The 17,859-nt window shown below is 42.0% G+C and overlaps 1 protein-coding gene across 2 annotated transcripts in view; it reads left to right on the top strand.

Annotated features, from left to right (window-relative positions):
- The first annotated feature begins 12,062 nt into the window (after nucleotides 1-12,062).
- Nucleotides 12,063-17,859, top strand: part of pdxdc1 (pyridoxal-dependent decarboxylase domain containing 1) — a 33,545-nt gene continuing 27,748 nt past the window's right edge. The window contains exons 1-5 of one of the 2 annotated variants that reach the window (XM_026165898.1): nucleotides 12,063-12,639; nucleotides 15,331-15,427; nucleotides 15,849-15,917; nucleotides 17,225-17,308; nucleotides 17,403-17,549. In XM_026165898.1, coding sequence (XP_026021683.1) covers nucleotides 15,354-15,427; nucleotides 15,849-15,917; nucleotides 17,225-17,308; nucleotides 17,403-17,549 — 374 coding nt within the window. In that variant the 5' untranslated portion in view covers nucleotides 12,063-12,639; nucleotides 15,331-15,353. The other variant, XM_026165899.1, reaches the window with a different exon arrangement.

Genomic DNA, 17,859 nt, shown 5'->3' with positions numbered 1-17,859 from the left:
GGTGGTGGCGTGGTCCCTGGCTCAGGTGAAGTGGAGGGGTGGTGCAGTGAGCCCAAGGGGCAGTGCCAGGGAGGTTGGTGAACAGGGGCACAGAATCAACTTTTTGTCATGGTCCTGAGCCTGCCGACTCAGTGTTTTATGTTTCCTTATGCTTTTGTTCATTCCGAGTATGTATTCTGTTGTGATTTGCCATTTGTTAGGTTTCTGTTCTTTGCCTGCCTGCTCCCACTTTTCTGTGTTCCCTCCTTCTGTCCATGGTGTCACACTGTCTGCTTGTGAATCTGTCTGTTTAGTTCTGTCTTGTCTGGTTCTGTGTCTGTGAGTTTCCTGTTTTATTGTGAAGGTCTCCGTCTGATGTGAGTGTGAGTGTCAGTTTACTTTTCCCCTGTCCCGTCAGCTCTGATTTCTCCCAGCTGTGTTGCCCTCCTGTCTCTCATCCCGTGATTACTGGTGTGTGTATTTAAGCCCTGTGTGTTCTCCTGCCTGTTGCCGGTTCGCCTGTGTTATTCCGCGTCCCACGCATGGTGTCCTGTTCCTCATCTGCGTCTCTCTGCCTCTCATCCCTTTTGGTATCTTCTCAGGTTAGTTATTTCGTTTTCCCAGTTTAGGTTTCTTTAGTTTATTGTCCTCCCTCATTGCCTGTTTTGCCACCACTCCACTTTGTAAATAAACATCACTAGCATTATCATCCACTGCTTGCATTTTGGGTCCTTTCTCCCTCCAACACCACACGGCTCGCCTCGGCAGCCGTGACACTTTTGAGGTTTCTTGCTGATATATAGTGGAGCCGGCACCCAGAGAGGAGGAGGGTGTGCTGGAGACCAGCTGGAAAACTGGTGGATCGGGTGCCAATTATATAAACGTCACATGTGTGCTATTGTAATAAACACGCCTCAAAATGTGAACAACATACGTGTGTCAGGTCAATCTTTACAAGGGCATAACAGCCCTGAGACACATATGTGCAAACGTAGGCAGTTGTAGCAGATAGATTATGCTTCACTAAGTCAACTCACTGAACTGTTTATAGTGTTGGTGCTTTTTGAACTGTTTCTATACTGATTATCTGACCAATAATATAGCCTGCTGACTAAATGGGTCTGTGCATTACATCGATAAAGCTTATGAATGCAGTCTGGTAAGCTAATAACTTAACATATGGACAAATATACAACCTAGTTTCAACCTAAACAAAAACATTCTTTGCTACATCCATTATATTCATCCATTATAAGGGAAGAAGTCTGTAATACTCAATGAAGCTGGTTATAAACTAATTAAGTTAACCCAGGGTTTCCCCTGGGGGGCAACTGAACTAAAAATTGGGGGCAACTGCCCCTCCAGCTGCCCCCAATTATTATGTTCTTAAAATACTTGTAAAATCTAATTGTTTGTTTGTCCAAAAGCCTCTTATAACCTTCAAATTAAAATTTAATTCACCAAAATTATAATTATAATCTTAGGTCTCTGAAAAAATTTGTTACATGCCCATCCAGTCTGACTGAGTTGTGACATTCCTGTAATCTTTTAAGGAGCTTTCTGTTTAATATAAAATAAAAAATAAAAAAATCTCCCGCTCGCCCCTGTGGGCAGTCTATCCTTCAAGCTTGGGTCCTCTACCAGAGGTCTGGGAGCTTGAGGGCCCTGTGCAGTATCTTAACTGTTCCTAGGACTACGCTCTTCTGGACAGAGATCTCCGATGTTGTTCCCGGAATCTGCTGGAGCCACTCGCCTAGTTTGGGAGTCACCGCACCTAGTGCTCCGATTACCACTGGGACCACTGTTACCTTCACCCTCCACATTTTCTCGAGCTCTTCTCTGAGCCCTTGGTATTTCTCGAGCTTCTCGTGTTCCTTCTTTCTGATGTTGCTGTCATTGGGAACCGTGACATCTATCACTATGGCCGTCTTCTACTGTTTGTCTACCACCACTATGACGCACGCACACATCCTCCAACCACACACACCCATATTTTGCTCCATTGCGGTTTATGTCACACCTCAAACATTTAGTAAAACATTACGCAAATACAAGTTATCTGCAATAAATTACAGGTAGTAAGAAAATTAACTAATTTACGCTACGTCCACACCTACACGGGTATTTTTGAAAACGCAGCTGTTTCGTCCACACGTAAACGGCATTTCGAATCACCGAAAACGGAGATTTTTTTTTAAAACTCCTTTTTTGCGTTTAGGTGTGGACGAGGAATACAGAGTTTGTCGCAATGTCAAAGGTATGTGCCTTATTTCACGTCACGCTGAATTGCAGAATGGCAGATAGATACTGTTTATCTGACTATCTTCAGGTTTTACACGCTTACATAGACACACGCAGTTAATGTCCCTCCATTTACAAAGGCAGAGGCTTTGTAAATGGAGGTGATTATTTTACGTGTAGTTGTTTTTTTTCCTGTGTAATAATATTCAACATTGCTCATTCAAAAAATGCCTCTCTGTGCAAAATAGGTTTAAAAACATAAACATCTGTGGGATACTGTTTGTCCGTGATTTGAACCAGGGGAACAAATCGTGGCAGGATCAGCCTGATATTATTTGTATCCTACTGTAACTTTACTGTATAAAGTATAGTATAATATGTATATCTCCAAAATGTCAGGAATAGTTAGTCATTACAAGAAGTGTTTGTGAACTAAATCACGAATGTGGGATACTGTTTGTCCGTGATTTAAACAGCCCAGCGCTGCTCCCGACGAAGGGAAAAGCAATTCTGCAGGGGAGATCTACCTTGGCACTTGTGCAGGTGAAGCCAAAGGGAAGATGTGCTTCACCATATTTTCTAGTCTTTGGCTTAGAACAGGGGTGTCAAACTCAAATACACAGTGGGCCAAAATTCAAAACTGGAACAAAGTCGCGGGCTAATGTTAATATTTATTGAAATATATTTATTCCTCCAGATATAAGAATGAATCTTTTCTTATGGACTCAAACACGTTTTGCTGAAAAACTGAATATGGAACAAGCAAAGCTTAATACTAAACAATATAGGGGGCCCCACACTTTGGGAAGGTCTGCTGTATACTATGCCGGCCACTTGGTTATGGCGTTCTATGTATGCCTTGCCTGCTAGCATCTTACACCCTGCTGTTATGTGTTGGATTGTCTCAGGGGCATCTTTACACAGCCTGCACCTGGGGTCTTGCCTGGTGTGATAGACCCCACCCTCTATGGATCTTGTGCTCAGAGCTTGTTCCTGTGCTGCTATGATTAGTGCCTCTGTGCTGTCTTTCAGTCCAGCTTTGTCTAGCCACTGGTAGGATTTCTGGATATCAGCCACCTCCGCTATCTGCCGGTGGTACATACCGTGCAGGGGCCTGTCCTTCCATGGTGGTTCCTCGTCTCCCTCCTCTTTCTTGGGTTTCTGCTGCCTGAGGTATTCACTGAGCACGCTGTCAGTTGGGGCCATCTTTGTGATGTATTCGTGGATGTTCATTGTCTCATCCTGGACTGTTGTGCTGACACTCACCAGTCCCCGGCCTCCTTCCTTCCGCTTAGCGTACAGCCTCAGGGTGCCGGCCTTGGGGTGAAACCCTCCATGCATGGCCAGGAGATTTCTTGTCTTGATGTCAGAGGCTTCTATCTCCTCCTTTGGCCAGCTTATTATCCCAGCCGGGTACCTGATCACGGGCAGGGTGTAGGTGTTGATAGCCCGGATCTTGTTCTTACCGTTCAGCGAACTCCTCAGGACTTGCCTGACTCTCTGTAGGTACTTGGTGGTTGCAGCTTTTCTAGCGACCTCTTGATGATTCCCATTTGCCCCAGGTACTTGTAACTGTGCTCTATGTCTGCAATGTTGCCTTCTGGTAGTTCAATCCCCTCAGTTCTGACTACCTTCCCTCTCTTTGTTACCATCCGACTACACTTCTCCAGTCCGAATGACATTCCGATATCATTGCTGTATATACTGGTGGTGTGGATCAGTGAATTGATGTCTTGTTCACTCTTGGCATACAGCTTGATGTCCATGTACAGGAGGTGGCTGACAACTGCTCCATTCCGTAGTCGGTATCCATAGCCAGTCTTGTCAATTATCTCACTGAGGGGGTTAAGGCCTATGCAGAACAGCAGTGGGGACAGAGCATCTCCTTGGTAGATCCCACACTCGATGGCAACTTGTGCTATGGGCTTGAAGTTGGCCTCTAGTGTTGTACGCCACATCCCCATTAAGTTCCTGATGAAGGCTCTTAGGGTCCTGTTGATCTTGTATAGTTCTAGGCATTCCAGGATCTATGTGTGGGGCATTGAGTCATAGGCCTTTTGTAATTAATCCAGGCAGTGCACAGGTTGGTCAGTCTGGTCTTGCAGTCTCGGCTGATTGTTCGGTCTACCAGTAGCTGGTATTTTGCCCCTCTGGTATTCTTGCCCATCCCTTTCTGTGCCCCACTCATATATTGAGCCATGTGCCTGTACATCTTAGCCACTATGATGCCTGACAGGAGCTTCCATGTGGTGCTGAGGCAGGTTATTGGTCGGTAGTTGGAGGGGACTGGTCTCTTCTGGGGGTCCTTGAGGATCAGGATTGTCCGGCCTTCGGTTAGCCATTCTGGGTGTCTCTTGTCAACTAACAGCTGGTTCATTTGTGCTGCCAGACACTCGTGGAGTGCAGTCAGCTTCTTTAGCCAGTAGGCATGAACCATGTCATGGCCTGGTGCTGTCCAACTCTTTCTTGGATGTCTGCCACTGTGATGGTTACTGGACCCTGTTCAGGGAGGTTGCTGTGGTCTGCCCCCAGATCCACTAGCCACTGAGCATTGTCGTTATGGGTTGCATCCTTCTCCCATATGCTCTTCCAGTATTGATCCATCTCCAGCCTTGGTGGTGCTGTTCTCATATTGTTCCCCTGCCACTGAGAGTACACCTTGGCGGGTTCTGTGGAGAACAGCTGGTTTATTCTTCTGCCTTCGATTTCTCTGGTGTACCTCTTCAAATGGCTGGCCAAGGCTGTGAGTCATTGCTTGGCAGTTTCCAAGGCCTCAGGCATGGACAGCTTGCTGTACTTCTTAGGCACCCTCTTCATCGCACCTTTCTGCAGCTCCGATAGTTGGCTAACCTCCCTCTGTGCCAACTTGATCGTACAGTGGGGCAAAAAAGTATTTAGTCAGCCACCGATTGTGCAAGTTCCCCCACTTAAAATGATGACAGAGGTCAGTAATTTGCACCAGAGGTACACTTCAACTGTGAGAGACAGAATGTGAAAAAAAAAATCCATGAATCCACACGGTAAGATTTGTAAAGAATTTATTCGTAAATCAGAATGGAAAATAAGTATTTGGTCAATAACAAAAATACAACTCAATACTTTGTAACATAACCTTTGTTGGCAATAACAGAGGTCAAACGTTTACTATAGGTCTTTACCAGGTTTGCACACACAGTAGCTGGTATTTTGGCCCATTCCTCCATGCAGATCTTCTCGAGAGCAGTGATGTTTTGGGGCTGTCGCCGAGCAACACGGACTTTCAACTCCCGCCACAGATTTTCTATGGGGTTGAGGTCTGGAGACTGGCTAGGCCACTCCAGGACTTTCAAATGCTTCTTACGGAGCCACTCCTTTGTTGCCCGGGCGGTGTGTTTTGGATCATTGTCATGTTGGAAGACCCAGCCTCGTTTCATCTTCAAAGTTCTCACTGATGGAAGGAGGTTTTGGCTCAAAATCTCACGATACATGGCCCCATTCATTCTGTCCTTAACACGGATCAGTCGTCCTGTCCCCTTGGCAGAAAAACAGCCCCATAGCATGATGTTTCCACCCCCATGCTTCACAGTAGGTATGGTGTTCTTGGGATGCAACTCAGTATTCGTCTTCCTCCAAACACGACGAGTTGAGTTTATACCAAAAAGTTCTACTTTGGTTTCATCTGACCACATGACATTCTCCCAATCCTCTGCTGTATCATCCATGTGCTCTCTGGCAAACTTCAGACGGGCCTGGACATGCACTGGCTTCAGCAGCGGAACACGTCTGGCACTGCGGGATTTGATTCCCTGCCGTTGTAGTGTGTTACTGATGGTGACCTTTGTTACTTTGGTCCCAGCTCTCTGCAGGTCATTCACCAGGTCCCCCCGTGTAGTTCTGGGATCTTTGCTCACCGTTCTCATGATCATTTTGACCCCACGGGATGAGATCTTGCGTGGAGCCCCAGATCGAGGGAGATTATCAGTGGTCTTGTATGTCTTCCATTTTCTGATGATTGCTCCCACAGTTGATTTTTTCACACCAAGCTGCTTGCCTATTGTAGATTCACTCTTCCCAGTCTGGTGCAGGTCTACAATACTTTTCCTGGTGTCCTTCGAAAGCTCTTTGGTCTTGGCCATGGCGGAGTTTGGAGTCTGACTGTTTGAGGCTGTGGACAGATGTCTTTTATACAGATGATGAGTTCAAACAGGTGCCATTCATACAGGTAACGAGTGGGGGACAGAAAAGCTTCTTACAGCAGACGTTACAGGTCTGTGAGAGCCAGAGATTTTCCTTGTTTGAGGTGACCAAATACTTATTTTCCACCCTAATTTATGAATAAATTCTTTACAAATCCTACCATGTGAATTCATGGATTTTTTTTTCACATTCTGTCTCTCACAGTTGAAGTGTACCTCTGGTGCAAATTACTGACCTCTGTCATCATTTTAAGTGGGGGAACTTGCACAATCGGTGGCTGACTAAATACTTTTTTGCCCCACTGTAGCCTCTAGCCTCCTTCTCCATGGCGGGTACTGTCCTTTGTGGCTGTTCAACTTGTGGCCAAGCATCTCACTGATCACTGCTGCCATATTGTAGATCATCTTGTTAGTCTCGGTAATGGTGGCTGTAGGTATCGTCCGTAGTGCTGCATTAGTGTAAAACAGAATAATCAGCAGATTAGAATAAAGTATAACATTTAGATATTTTCTAAATCACTAAATTAATACACTGACAATGTGGCACAGTGTTTGTTTCCTTCAGTGGTTCAATAAGGTAAAATTTAACAAGCTGCACATAAAAAATAAATAAATAAATACAAATAAAATGTATTCCCCAGCAGATAATCTATAACTATATAAGTTAAATGTAAAAACAAAATTCAAACTTATACAAATTTGATATGAGGTCAGTAAGTGCAGTGTTGGTGTCCTGATTTAGGATACCTGATATTCATGCTTATAGAAGAATAAAACAGTTGTAAAATTGTTTGATGCTATGAAGAAATAATGTTGCATCGAACAGCGTTTTCACACCTATTGTTCGTTTGGTCCGAATCAGCTGATGAGTTTGTAAACTTGAAGCTTCTTCCTGTGGTTTGATTTGTTTTCACACTGAGAAAAATTCAAGTCAACTTTAAGTGAACCAAAATACGACAATGTCCAATCCGCTCATTGGCCGGATATATCTGGGGCGGGAGCAAAAAAAGTAAATACAGGAAGAAGATGCTGTGTGAAACCTGTGAGGTTATTACAGGAAACACGGTCCGTTCTCTCTGTTTTACTTCATAAATTGATTTATTGTGAACGACACGAATGTTAACAGAGGGAGAATGTATGGTGTTATTTTTGTGCCACTATTCTGAGCGCACGTAAAAAAAATTGCAGGTGCAAGTGTTGCATTTTGAGGAGAAATTTATTTTGAGCGAAGAAAAGCTAAATTTGAGTGAACAAAATTCATTGCTGCGTGCAAAAAATGTATTTCAGTGTTTGCTATTATCCATACACACACACACAATAGACCCTGTGCACGAGAAAATGCTAACTTCTTAGTTTGAGACCAGATGTGGGGTTGTACATTTCCGGTAGCTTTACTTTGCGGTCAATCGCTACTGTGAAGATATACTCCAAAATCATGTCCAAAACTCGAAAACGGAAAGATCGAGTTAAGTTACGAAGAGGAGAAGGTGGGAACACTCACCACTGTTGTGTCATAAAAAATCGAATGATCAATTTTGACATTTAAAGAGTTTAAAGAGATCGATCAGTTGTTTACATCACTCAACACAAGCAGAACTGCATTACTGCATGCAGAAGACACATCGTCCACATTCAGAAGCACATCTCTGTATAGTGACAGTTATTATGATTTAAACAGGCAAATGTTCAGCATTCAAACTACAGGTGAAGAATAGTCAAACCAGATGTTTCCCCCGTTATGTCGATATCAGCTAGTCAAGTACACACCCACACAGCATGGTAAATGGACTGATTCTTATATAGCGATTTTCTACTCTCCCGGAGTACTCAAAGCGCTCTATACAACACGCCACATTCACCCAGTCACACCCATTCTCACAAGCACTACCTCTATACTGAGTGCTTTCTAACTACACTCACACACATTCATACTCCGATGAATGCATCGGAGAGCAACTTGGGGTTAATATCTTGCCCAAGGATATTTGGCATGCAGACTGGAGGAGCCTGGGATCGAACCTCCAACCTGTAGGTGACCTGCTCTACCTCCTGAGCTACAGCCACCCCTATGTTAACAAACCGTGAAAAAAAGCCACACAAAAAATGAACGATTGTTGGTAACGGTTTCTATACATTAGTATTTACGAAGGGTATGTTGTGACTTACCTTCAAAATTACAGTGGTCCCTCGCTATAACGCGGTTCACCTTTCACCTCGCTGTATCGCGGATTTTTGGCACCGTCAAAAAATAAAACTGGCTACTTGACCTATCGCTGGTTATTTTTAGAACATAACACCCGCGATAAACAAGGGACCGCTGTTTACAGATACTGAGAAATATAACATTTGAATCCCTTTTCTCTTTTGCTCTGAGGCACGGGGGAAAAAATATCGACAAGTCGATGAACATCATTTACAGATATATTGGGTAAATACCCAAGACATCTATAGAAATGTAAATCGCCGCTTGATTCATTCATTTCCTTAACTTGTTTTGCACCGTAAACAGGGCGCGAATAGAACACCGGAAACAAAGCTCCCCACAGGAGTTTCCGCACCGGAAGTAGCATATGCTAACGTGCACATAGTCTTTAGCAGCCCCTGTCGCTCAGTTTTTGCACTTGTGCTTGCTCGCAATGTGTTGCTTGTGCTCTCAACATTTCTGTCTGTGCCGCTCAACTCTTTCTGTACACCGTTATATTTGTGCGCTACAAAACCAGCCAATCACAGACTTGGATGCAAAAAAAATCTGATTGGCTGTTTTGGTCTCTATGCAGCTCGAAATGACGAAATGCAATATCTCAGAATCCATTTCGTCCAAAACTCAAACGAGGCAGTGGCGGAGGAACACAGAGTGGCAGCGTTTGAAATATCACTCTTTCTGGGTCACAAAATAAACTTTTAAGATATTTTCATGTGAGAATGGTGCTGTGTAAACTTCATATATTTGCTTGATTTATCAAGACATCACATATTTGCATAAGTGCTCTAACGTTTTCGGAGATGCCTGTTACCCACCAGCTGACCGCATAGCTGGACTGGCCGTTGGGCATTTGCCCGGTGGGCTGATGGTAATTTTTAATTTTTGTTTGTTTGTTTGTCTTTGTAACGGTATAAACAATGAAAGGTGGTGGATTAGCCAGTTGGTCATGATCAACTCTGGGCTGGACCAATTACAATACATCCGTATTGAGGGGGAAAGGAACGCGATTCGTCCCGGACTTCAGCTACAATGAGAAAGACACAAAGCTGGAGTTATTCTGTCTTTGGTGCACAGCTGCTGCTTCTTCTCTCATTCTCTCCCCACTCTCTCCTGTTGCTACTTCAATCATGAAACTGATCAATGATCAGCTGATCGTCTCTTGTTTGTTTATCGCCCACTTTGCGCCAGAAAGAGGAAATCAGCGGATGTCACGCTAAACAACAGCAGCACGTTCAAGCTTGATAAGCTGTTGTTAGAATTTATTTAATATTACTTTCTAGTATCAGCTGATGTTTGCTGGAGCCACAGCTGTAAAAGCTGCTGGCCATGATATCGGTTTGGATATGTGGTGAGAGGGAAACATGAAGGTGATACAAATCATACATATATACCAACAAGACAGTGTACATCACTGTCACAACAGCGTTTGTTTTAGTTCAAAGGCTTTATGGTTTTTCCTATAATACCTGGTGGTGTAGTCAGTGATTTTTTTTGTCAGTTCAGCCTTATATATTATGTTTAACCCGAGTGACCACCAGGTCAGCTGGTGGGTAACAGGCATCTCCGAAAACGTTAGAGCACTTATGCAAATATGTGATGTCTTGATAAATCAAGCAAATATATGAAGTTTACACAGCACCATTCTCACATGAAAATATCTTAAAAGTTTATTTTGTGACCCAGAAAGAGTGATATTTCAAACGCTGCCACTCTGTGTTCCTCCGCCACTGCCTCGTTTGAGTTTTGGACGAAATGGATTCTGAGATATTGCATTTTGTCATTTCGAGCTGCATAGAGACCAAAACAGCCAATCAGATTTTTTTTGCATCCAAGTCTGTGATTGGCTGGTTTTGTAGCGCACAAATATAACGGTGTACAGAAAGAGTAGAGGGGCACGGGCAAGCAACACATTGCTAGCAAGTGCAAAAGCTGAGCGACAGGGGCTGCTATTGTGTATTATCCATACACACACACATAACCTGACTGTGTGTGTGTGTGTGTGTGTATGGATAAAAGCAAACATTGAAATACATTTTTTGCAGGCAGCAATGAATTTTGTTCACTCAAATTTAGCTTTTCTTCGCTCAAAATAAATTTCTCCTCAAATTGCAACACTTGCACCTGCAATTTTTTTTTACATGCGCTCTGAATAGTGGCACAAAAATAACGCCATAAGAATGTTGCTGAGGCACACTGTTTATTACGATCACAGCCTGCTGTCTATAACAGCCTCACTATCTTTCTTGACTTGTTTGTGCGGGGATTCCTCCCACACGTGTGGGCACCACCATCAATACCAAGCTGGTATAAGACGTAGTTTTGTTTTGAATTGTGTCTTCTCTTTGTCATTGTTTCACAGAACATCATGCTGTGGCGATAGTCAAATTGGCCAGCAGATGTCACTGTGGAGATGGCTTTCACATTCTTTCAAAGCCCGACACGGATGTTCCGAGCGTTTCAGTGTTTCAGGAAGCGTCGCAAATGCAGATTGTGAGAGTTGAACAAAAAAACACAAGACAATCATTTTGGCTGAGATGAAAACTATAAACTTACTGAAACCTAAAACTTAGACAGCACACTAAGGCTCGGAAACACTGGCCCAGGGAGCCACTGGGGGGAAGGCAAGAGGAGACAGGGACTATGTAGACACAAAAGAGGGATAATCAGGGGAAGTGGAGACCGCTGGGAGAACAAGACAGGTGAGCAAAATCACAGGGGAAGTATTGGAGACAAGAGAGCATCTAAATAAAACAGACGCACACTCAAACAAATAGACTTAATACAAAAACAAAAGAAAAACAGAAACAAACTTGTTTTATTTATTGATTTGTTTGGCACTTAAAGCTACAACACTGTTTCTTTAGCATTAGATACACTGACCATTAGAGGTGGGAATCACCATACAGCCCACGATACGATATTATCACAATACTTAACGCACGATACGATATTATTGCAATTTTTTTTAAATATTTTGCAATATTCAGATTCTGTACATAAAGGTAAACTTTATCAATATTCATTTTATCTAATAACAAAGTCTCACACTCAGTCTTTCTCTCATTTCAGTCAGTTTTATTGTTGACAAACTGAACGGTTTGTATTACAGTCTAGTCCAACTTAACTGAATGCAACCATCTGGTACAATTATAGCTATTCTGAACTATGCAATTTGTGAAAACTATGCAGCCCCTTCAGCAACAGAAGAATTTGAAAGTAAATTAAAACAAAATATAATTTTACATTAAATAAAAAAGTTTTAAACTTAATTAAAATAAAACGTCTTAAATTAAAATAAGTAAACTGTAATGTTTATTGCTGCCATAAAAAAAGTTAAACACATTTGGACAGTGTCAGGATTCTTGCTCAGAAAAAGGAGCTGATCAACATGCTCTGAAGTCAGAGCATGTTCCAGTCCACAAAAACTTTTTTTGTAACAAAATATCGATTTCTGCTGTCCCTGTATCGATACATTATTAGCAAACAAAATATCACGATACTACACAGTATCGATGTTTCCCCCCACCCCTACTGACCATGAGATAATTTCCAAGAAAAAAAAGTTAAAATGTTAATTTTATTTACTCGTTACCTTGGGGTTTTTCTCTGTTAAATTTAAAGTTTACTCCTTTTGGATCACTTTTTTCTCACTAAAAAAACATGTCCTCCCAAGGAGTAGTCTGCGATTTAACACGCTTTGTATTTTTGTTTACTTATTTATTTGTAATTTTACTGTTTTATTTCTGTGTTCGTTAAAATAGAAATTTTAAAAAATGCCACCTGGACAGTCCTGTGACAAAACCATGACGTCAGCGTTGCCAGCGTGGAACGAAGGCACGTCGCACGTCAGGTCCAGGAAGTAAACTCTCCGGTTCAGTCTGCAGGAAACTAAAAGAAGTCGGAGCAGTAAATACGTGTCCAATTCAACATTTCAGCACGCAGCTCTCCAGACCGGACACTGCGGCGTGACATAGCTACAGATTTTCTGCATCCGTTTGTCCGGGGTGCACAGCCGGCCAGCCTGTCAGCTGAGTAGTGAAGGTAAGTGAAAGAGAGGAGAGAGAGCTCGGTCCGTGCTGTGTGTGACGGACCGAGCGGGGTGGGCGCGCTTGCTCGTGTGTGTCTGTGTCCTGCAAGCTCCGCGTGCCCGCGCGGACGCACTGCTCCTATGCGCTGTCCTCTCGCCGTCTTCTGGGTGGAACCTCTACCAAACCTGTATTTCTAAGGGGACCTATGGAGCAGCCCTCGCCATAATGTACACTAAGGTGGTATGGCAGCTGGTGACACTGCTTTGCTGTCAGGCCAGGAAGGGACAGCAGCCTGATGTGACATCTACGAAACTCCTCCCCCAACAGGACAGCAGCAGTGCGCCTGTCAGAGCATAGATTTGGAGCAGATGGTAAACTTTTTTCTATTTGAAGCTACACTATCTTCTAATACAGTAATAACACTGTAGCAGGCTAAAAGAGGCCATTGTATTATTATAAAATAAAACTGTTATACAAGTCAAAACTTAATTCAAACACAATGCAAAAGTGTGTACAGCAAATATGGATTTGATTTAGGGCTTTCTATGCTTCTATGTTTATTGATAATTAATCGTTTTTGTGATTATTTTTTCTTTTTAATTGAACACAATAATGTAATAATGCACAATATTCAAACATTATCTTGTTTTCGTATACTGTATGAAATCCCCTTTGTGGAGCATTTCCTCATAAACGCATGTGATTTCAGTAGCTGTGTTTACGTGGTACAATGCATCTGGCAGGGTCTCTCGTGAAAAATTGATTCGGGGTGAGTGGATGACGTGTGATTGTGCCTCTTTACCTTACTATCTTCACCTGTGGCCACTAGCCATGACCAAAAGAATGACATCATGGATAAAAGTGGTATAAATGAGCTTTCTCCAAAAGGGACTGTCTGGCTCTCTTCAGATAAGTGAAGAGAGATCAGAAAACCACCTGCTGCATCTTAACCACGGCTGAGGTAGTTTGGCCATCTGAATGTGATGCATCCTGGCTGACTGCTAAGTGAGGTGTTTCAGACGTGTCTGACTGGGAGGAGATGACTTAATAGATGGTATATTTCTCTTTGGTATTTAGGTCACAATTAGCAGTTTTATATATATACTGGTAATATATTTGAAAAATATGACATTAGTAAATCAAATCAAATCAAATCACTTTTTATTGTCACATCACATGTGCAGGCACACTGGCACCACATCAAACACCAACATATTAATGTTGGTGTTTGATGTGGGCACACCTCCATCTGTATCTCTGCAGTAATGTTTCAAACATTAGGCTCATAAAAGTGTGTTTTGTGCAGCAGCTGTGCAGAGTAAACACAGTGAAGTTCAGATAGTCCACACACATTTGAATGCTCTACTGTATTTTACCAATGAAATGTAAGCCTGTCAAGTACATAACCTCAGAGTTACAGTGAACAGCTGCCAAATATTCAGTAGCTGGATTAAACTCTCTGGTTAATCTGTCATGGAATAAAAGGGAATGGGCCTCACCTCGTCATTGATCTGTTTGTCAGTCAGTTGTGCAATGACTGACAATGTCCAATGAGAAACGGTGTATAAACGTGGCTGTAATTGCTAAACATTTAATGCAGTACTCTTTAAGAAAAACCTATTAAATGAAAGCTGAAAGTCTGTGCTTCAAACATATTTTCACTTTGCGAAAGTCTTTTTCTCAAATCTTAGTCCTCACTATACCCCTGTGGTTTTTATTGTGTTACAGAGACAAGATGAATTTGCATGTAATGATGTGTATACAGTACATTGGATTGTAACCCCCATATTATTCATTTATTATGTATGTACTCTATAACAATAGATATCTCTTATTTACAAGTGTTAGTGAAGTGGCTGCTGGTTTAATTAGAGAAGCTATCACAATGTGTTACTGTGAGCTATCGGGCAGCATTTTTCAGTGTTTCTTAATATTTAATAGAATTAAATAGTTCATCAAGAAGGTAATGACAAGATTAATTAAGAATCACAGTAGCTATTTGTTGCATTTGTAATCACTGTAATGCTGCACTTGTGGAATCTAAAGTATTTTATGTCTTCTGTCAGAGACATGAAAATGAAAATGAATCCCAGGAATACATGTGTAATTTCTGTCATTACAATCAGCTGTGAGATAGTATGTAAATAATATAAATGTGTTAGGATATTTTTGAACTTTATAAAAGCTTCCACTGTGGTTTACATTACACTACACTACTGGTAGCGCTATGACATGGCTGGAACAATCCCCATCCCAGTCTTTGCATGTTTCTTTTCAAACTTTTTAATTTGAACCCAATTTCTTTTAGTAGAATAGATCATTTATCCATTTCCCTATGGCATAAAGTAGTTCTTTATATTTTGCTTAGACGCAGCGATTTATTGAAGCGTGTAAACACAAAAGGACAGCATTTATTTGTTAACACACTGAGCAGGCAAACGCTCTTGTCCTTTGGTAATTTTCAGGAATCGTTTTCTTGGTTTCTTGATTCCAAAACTATACAAGTAATAGCTATAGAAGTGCCAGTCCATCTGTTTGACAACATTCATAACACCACTGGAACCTCCACCATGTTGTACAGTCTGCAGAAAATCAGTGTGCTTGAATGTACATGTGCACGTTCAGTGAATGAAATTTGTCACACAAGTGAAATTGAAACAGTAATGATGATTATAAAATGTCAGTGTTTTTAAATCTCTTCCAGCGAGCACTCGCATATTAAAGAATATGGTGGACTCCACGTTGGATCAAGTGGGAAAAAATCTGAGTGAAGCCATGAGGTTCCTGGGAGAGGAACAGAGGTAAGAGTTCATCACACTGCAGGTACAAAATAATATCAGCAAACTACCAAGCAATTATCTTGAGTTAGGGATTGTGACCTCACCAATGCAATGCATTATGGGACCGCAACATACAAGTCTGAGTTATTGGAATATAGAGAGGTAGATTCTTGTTTTGGGTTTGAAAGTTTAATTGTGGACATTGGAAACTCATCATAATGTTGAGCTGCTGGGCTGTAAAATGATAACTGCACTTACACAAACCTACTGCTGCACTAAAACGTGTTTGTATTGACATTTAATGCCATAATAAAAAGATATAAAACTACTTCATATCTGAATTACCTTTATTTTTAAGATACAGAGTACAGTCAACTGCAGGGCAGAATATTACAACACGGAAAGCGAAGTAACACTTTGCAAAATCTGTTTGTTTATTTAGAGAGCCGGAGGCAGCAACAGAGAGACAGCATTTCAGCAGAAGCTGCATCCCTGGACCCCTTCAGGGAGAGTAAGGCACACACACACACACGACAAAAACACATACACTCATATTCACACACAGGCAGTTCAGGTTGAAGATTGTTTTCTTGGCAGTTGTGATATACAGAAGTAAATTCTAATTGTCTTGTTAATGTGGGAGAAAGAACATGGAATCCTCTTTTTTCACAATACTGCGTTTGTTAAGAATTCACAGTGCTTCACTTGTTCCACATTTTATCGTGTTACCCTTATGAGATGTATGTATTAAAATGTAGTAATGTAAACCTCTATACATAATGACAATGTGAAAAAAAATTGCTTGAAATTGTTGCAAATTTCTTAAAAATAAAAAAACAACATAAATATTCACTGCCTTTGTCATTCGAGTCCACCTGTTATAAATTCAGTTAACTGGACATGATTTGGAAACGCTCACCCCTGTCAGTATAAGGTCCCATATCAGAGCACAAACTGAGCCATAAAGTCCAGTGTGTTGTGTGAGGACCTCTAAGACAGGATTGTATCAAAGCACAGATCTGGGAAAGGCTACAGAAAAGTTCTGCAGTATTAAAGGCCCTAATGAGCACAGTGGCCTCCATGATGAAGGAGTTTGGAGCCAGCAGGACTCTTCCTACAGCTGGACCTCTGACAGAGCTCCAGCATTGCTCTGTAGAGAAATGAGAACCTTCCAGGAGGATAGCCATTTCTGTTGCCAGTCAGGTCTGTATGGTAGAGGGGGCAGATGGAACCCAAGCCTCAGTAAAATACACATGACAGCCTGACTGGAGGAAACCAGGCACTGCTCGACACTTTGCCAAAACCATCCCTGCAGTGAAGTATGGTGGTGGCAGCATCATGCTGTGGGGCAGCAGGAACGATGCAGGAATGTACAGAGACATCTTTTGTGTGCGGAAAACATGTAATCCATTTTAGAGAAAGGCTGTAGCATGGTTAAATGTGAAACAAATCAAGCACTGGGAATACTTTCCAGATGCACTCCATTTATCAGTGTTGAGTCTGTGTGGATCAGAGAAAAAAATACATTTAAACTTGTGCATCCTGATTTAAATTTTATTTTTTTTGAAGTCACTGAACTGATACCAGCAATACCAGTGAATCAGCACTGGAAACGAGAGACGGCAGAATATTTTCTGAATAGGCAAAGATAAGTCCTACTTCTCAACAAGTTTCAAAGTGAATATAAAGGGAGGGATAGAGAGAAGCTGACAGGGAACGCTTTGTTGTTGGACTTTTAGATTTTGCTCCACTCACTTCAGTACATTATAGTACATTTGATATGAACTGTGAGAACTGTTCCTCATGTCTCCTGTGCAGTGGTCAGGATGTTGCCACTGTACTGCGCCTGGTTCATAACCTTATTCATGAAGAGGAGGATGAAGAGGATAAACCCAGTCAGAAGTAAGTCAGTTTTATTTACATACCGCCATTTCACAATAATAGTCCGCACAAGGCTAATCAGAAAAGGCTCATCAGAAAGTGCTGTGTTCAACAGGATGCAGAATGTGGGTGAACACGGTCAGATGGCATTGCTGGGTCACAGCCTGGCAGCCTACATCTCAATGATGGACAAAGAACAACTGCGAAAGCTGACCACTCGGATCCAGTCTGACACCACCCTGTGGCTCTGCAGGCTCTTCAGGTATGACCCTGCAGCTGTGTGTCTGTGGAAATCACCATCATGCACATGCCATATGACATCTTGTCTTAATTATTAAAAGATTTCTGAAAATGAGGTCTACAAACATGCTGACTTGGTGACTTCTTCAGACTGATAATAACAGGACCAATTCCTTTTCGCTACAGACTTCATGAAATATTTACAGAAGAATAAGAAGTATTGTTTGAATTGATATTGTTTCTACAAAGCAAGTTTTGATTTTGCAAGGCCTGACGAGGAAGGCACCAGGAGCACCTCTACATTATGTTTTGGAGGCCACCTTTCCAGCTCC

The sequence above is a fragment of the Astatotilapia calliptera genome, chromosome 4 (assembly GCF_900246225.1).
Source record: "Astatotilapia calliptera chromosome 4, fAstCal1.2, whole genome shotgun sequence".
NCBI classification, from domain to species: Eukaryota; Metazoa; Chordata; class Actinopteri; order Cichliformes; family Cichlidae; genus Astatotilapia; species Astatotilapia calliptera.
Note: the sequence above shows the minus strand (reverse complement) of the source record. Positions and strands in the feature narration are given on the sequence as shown.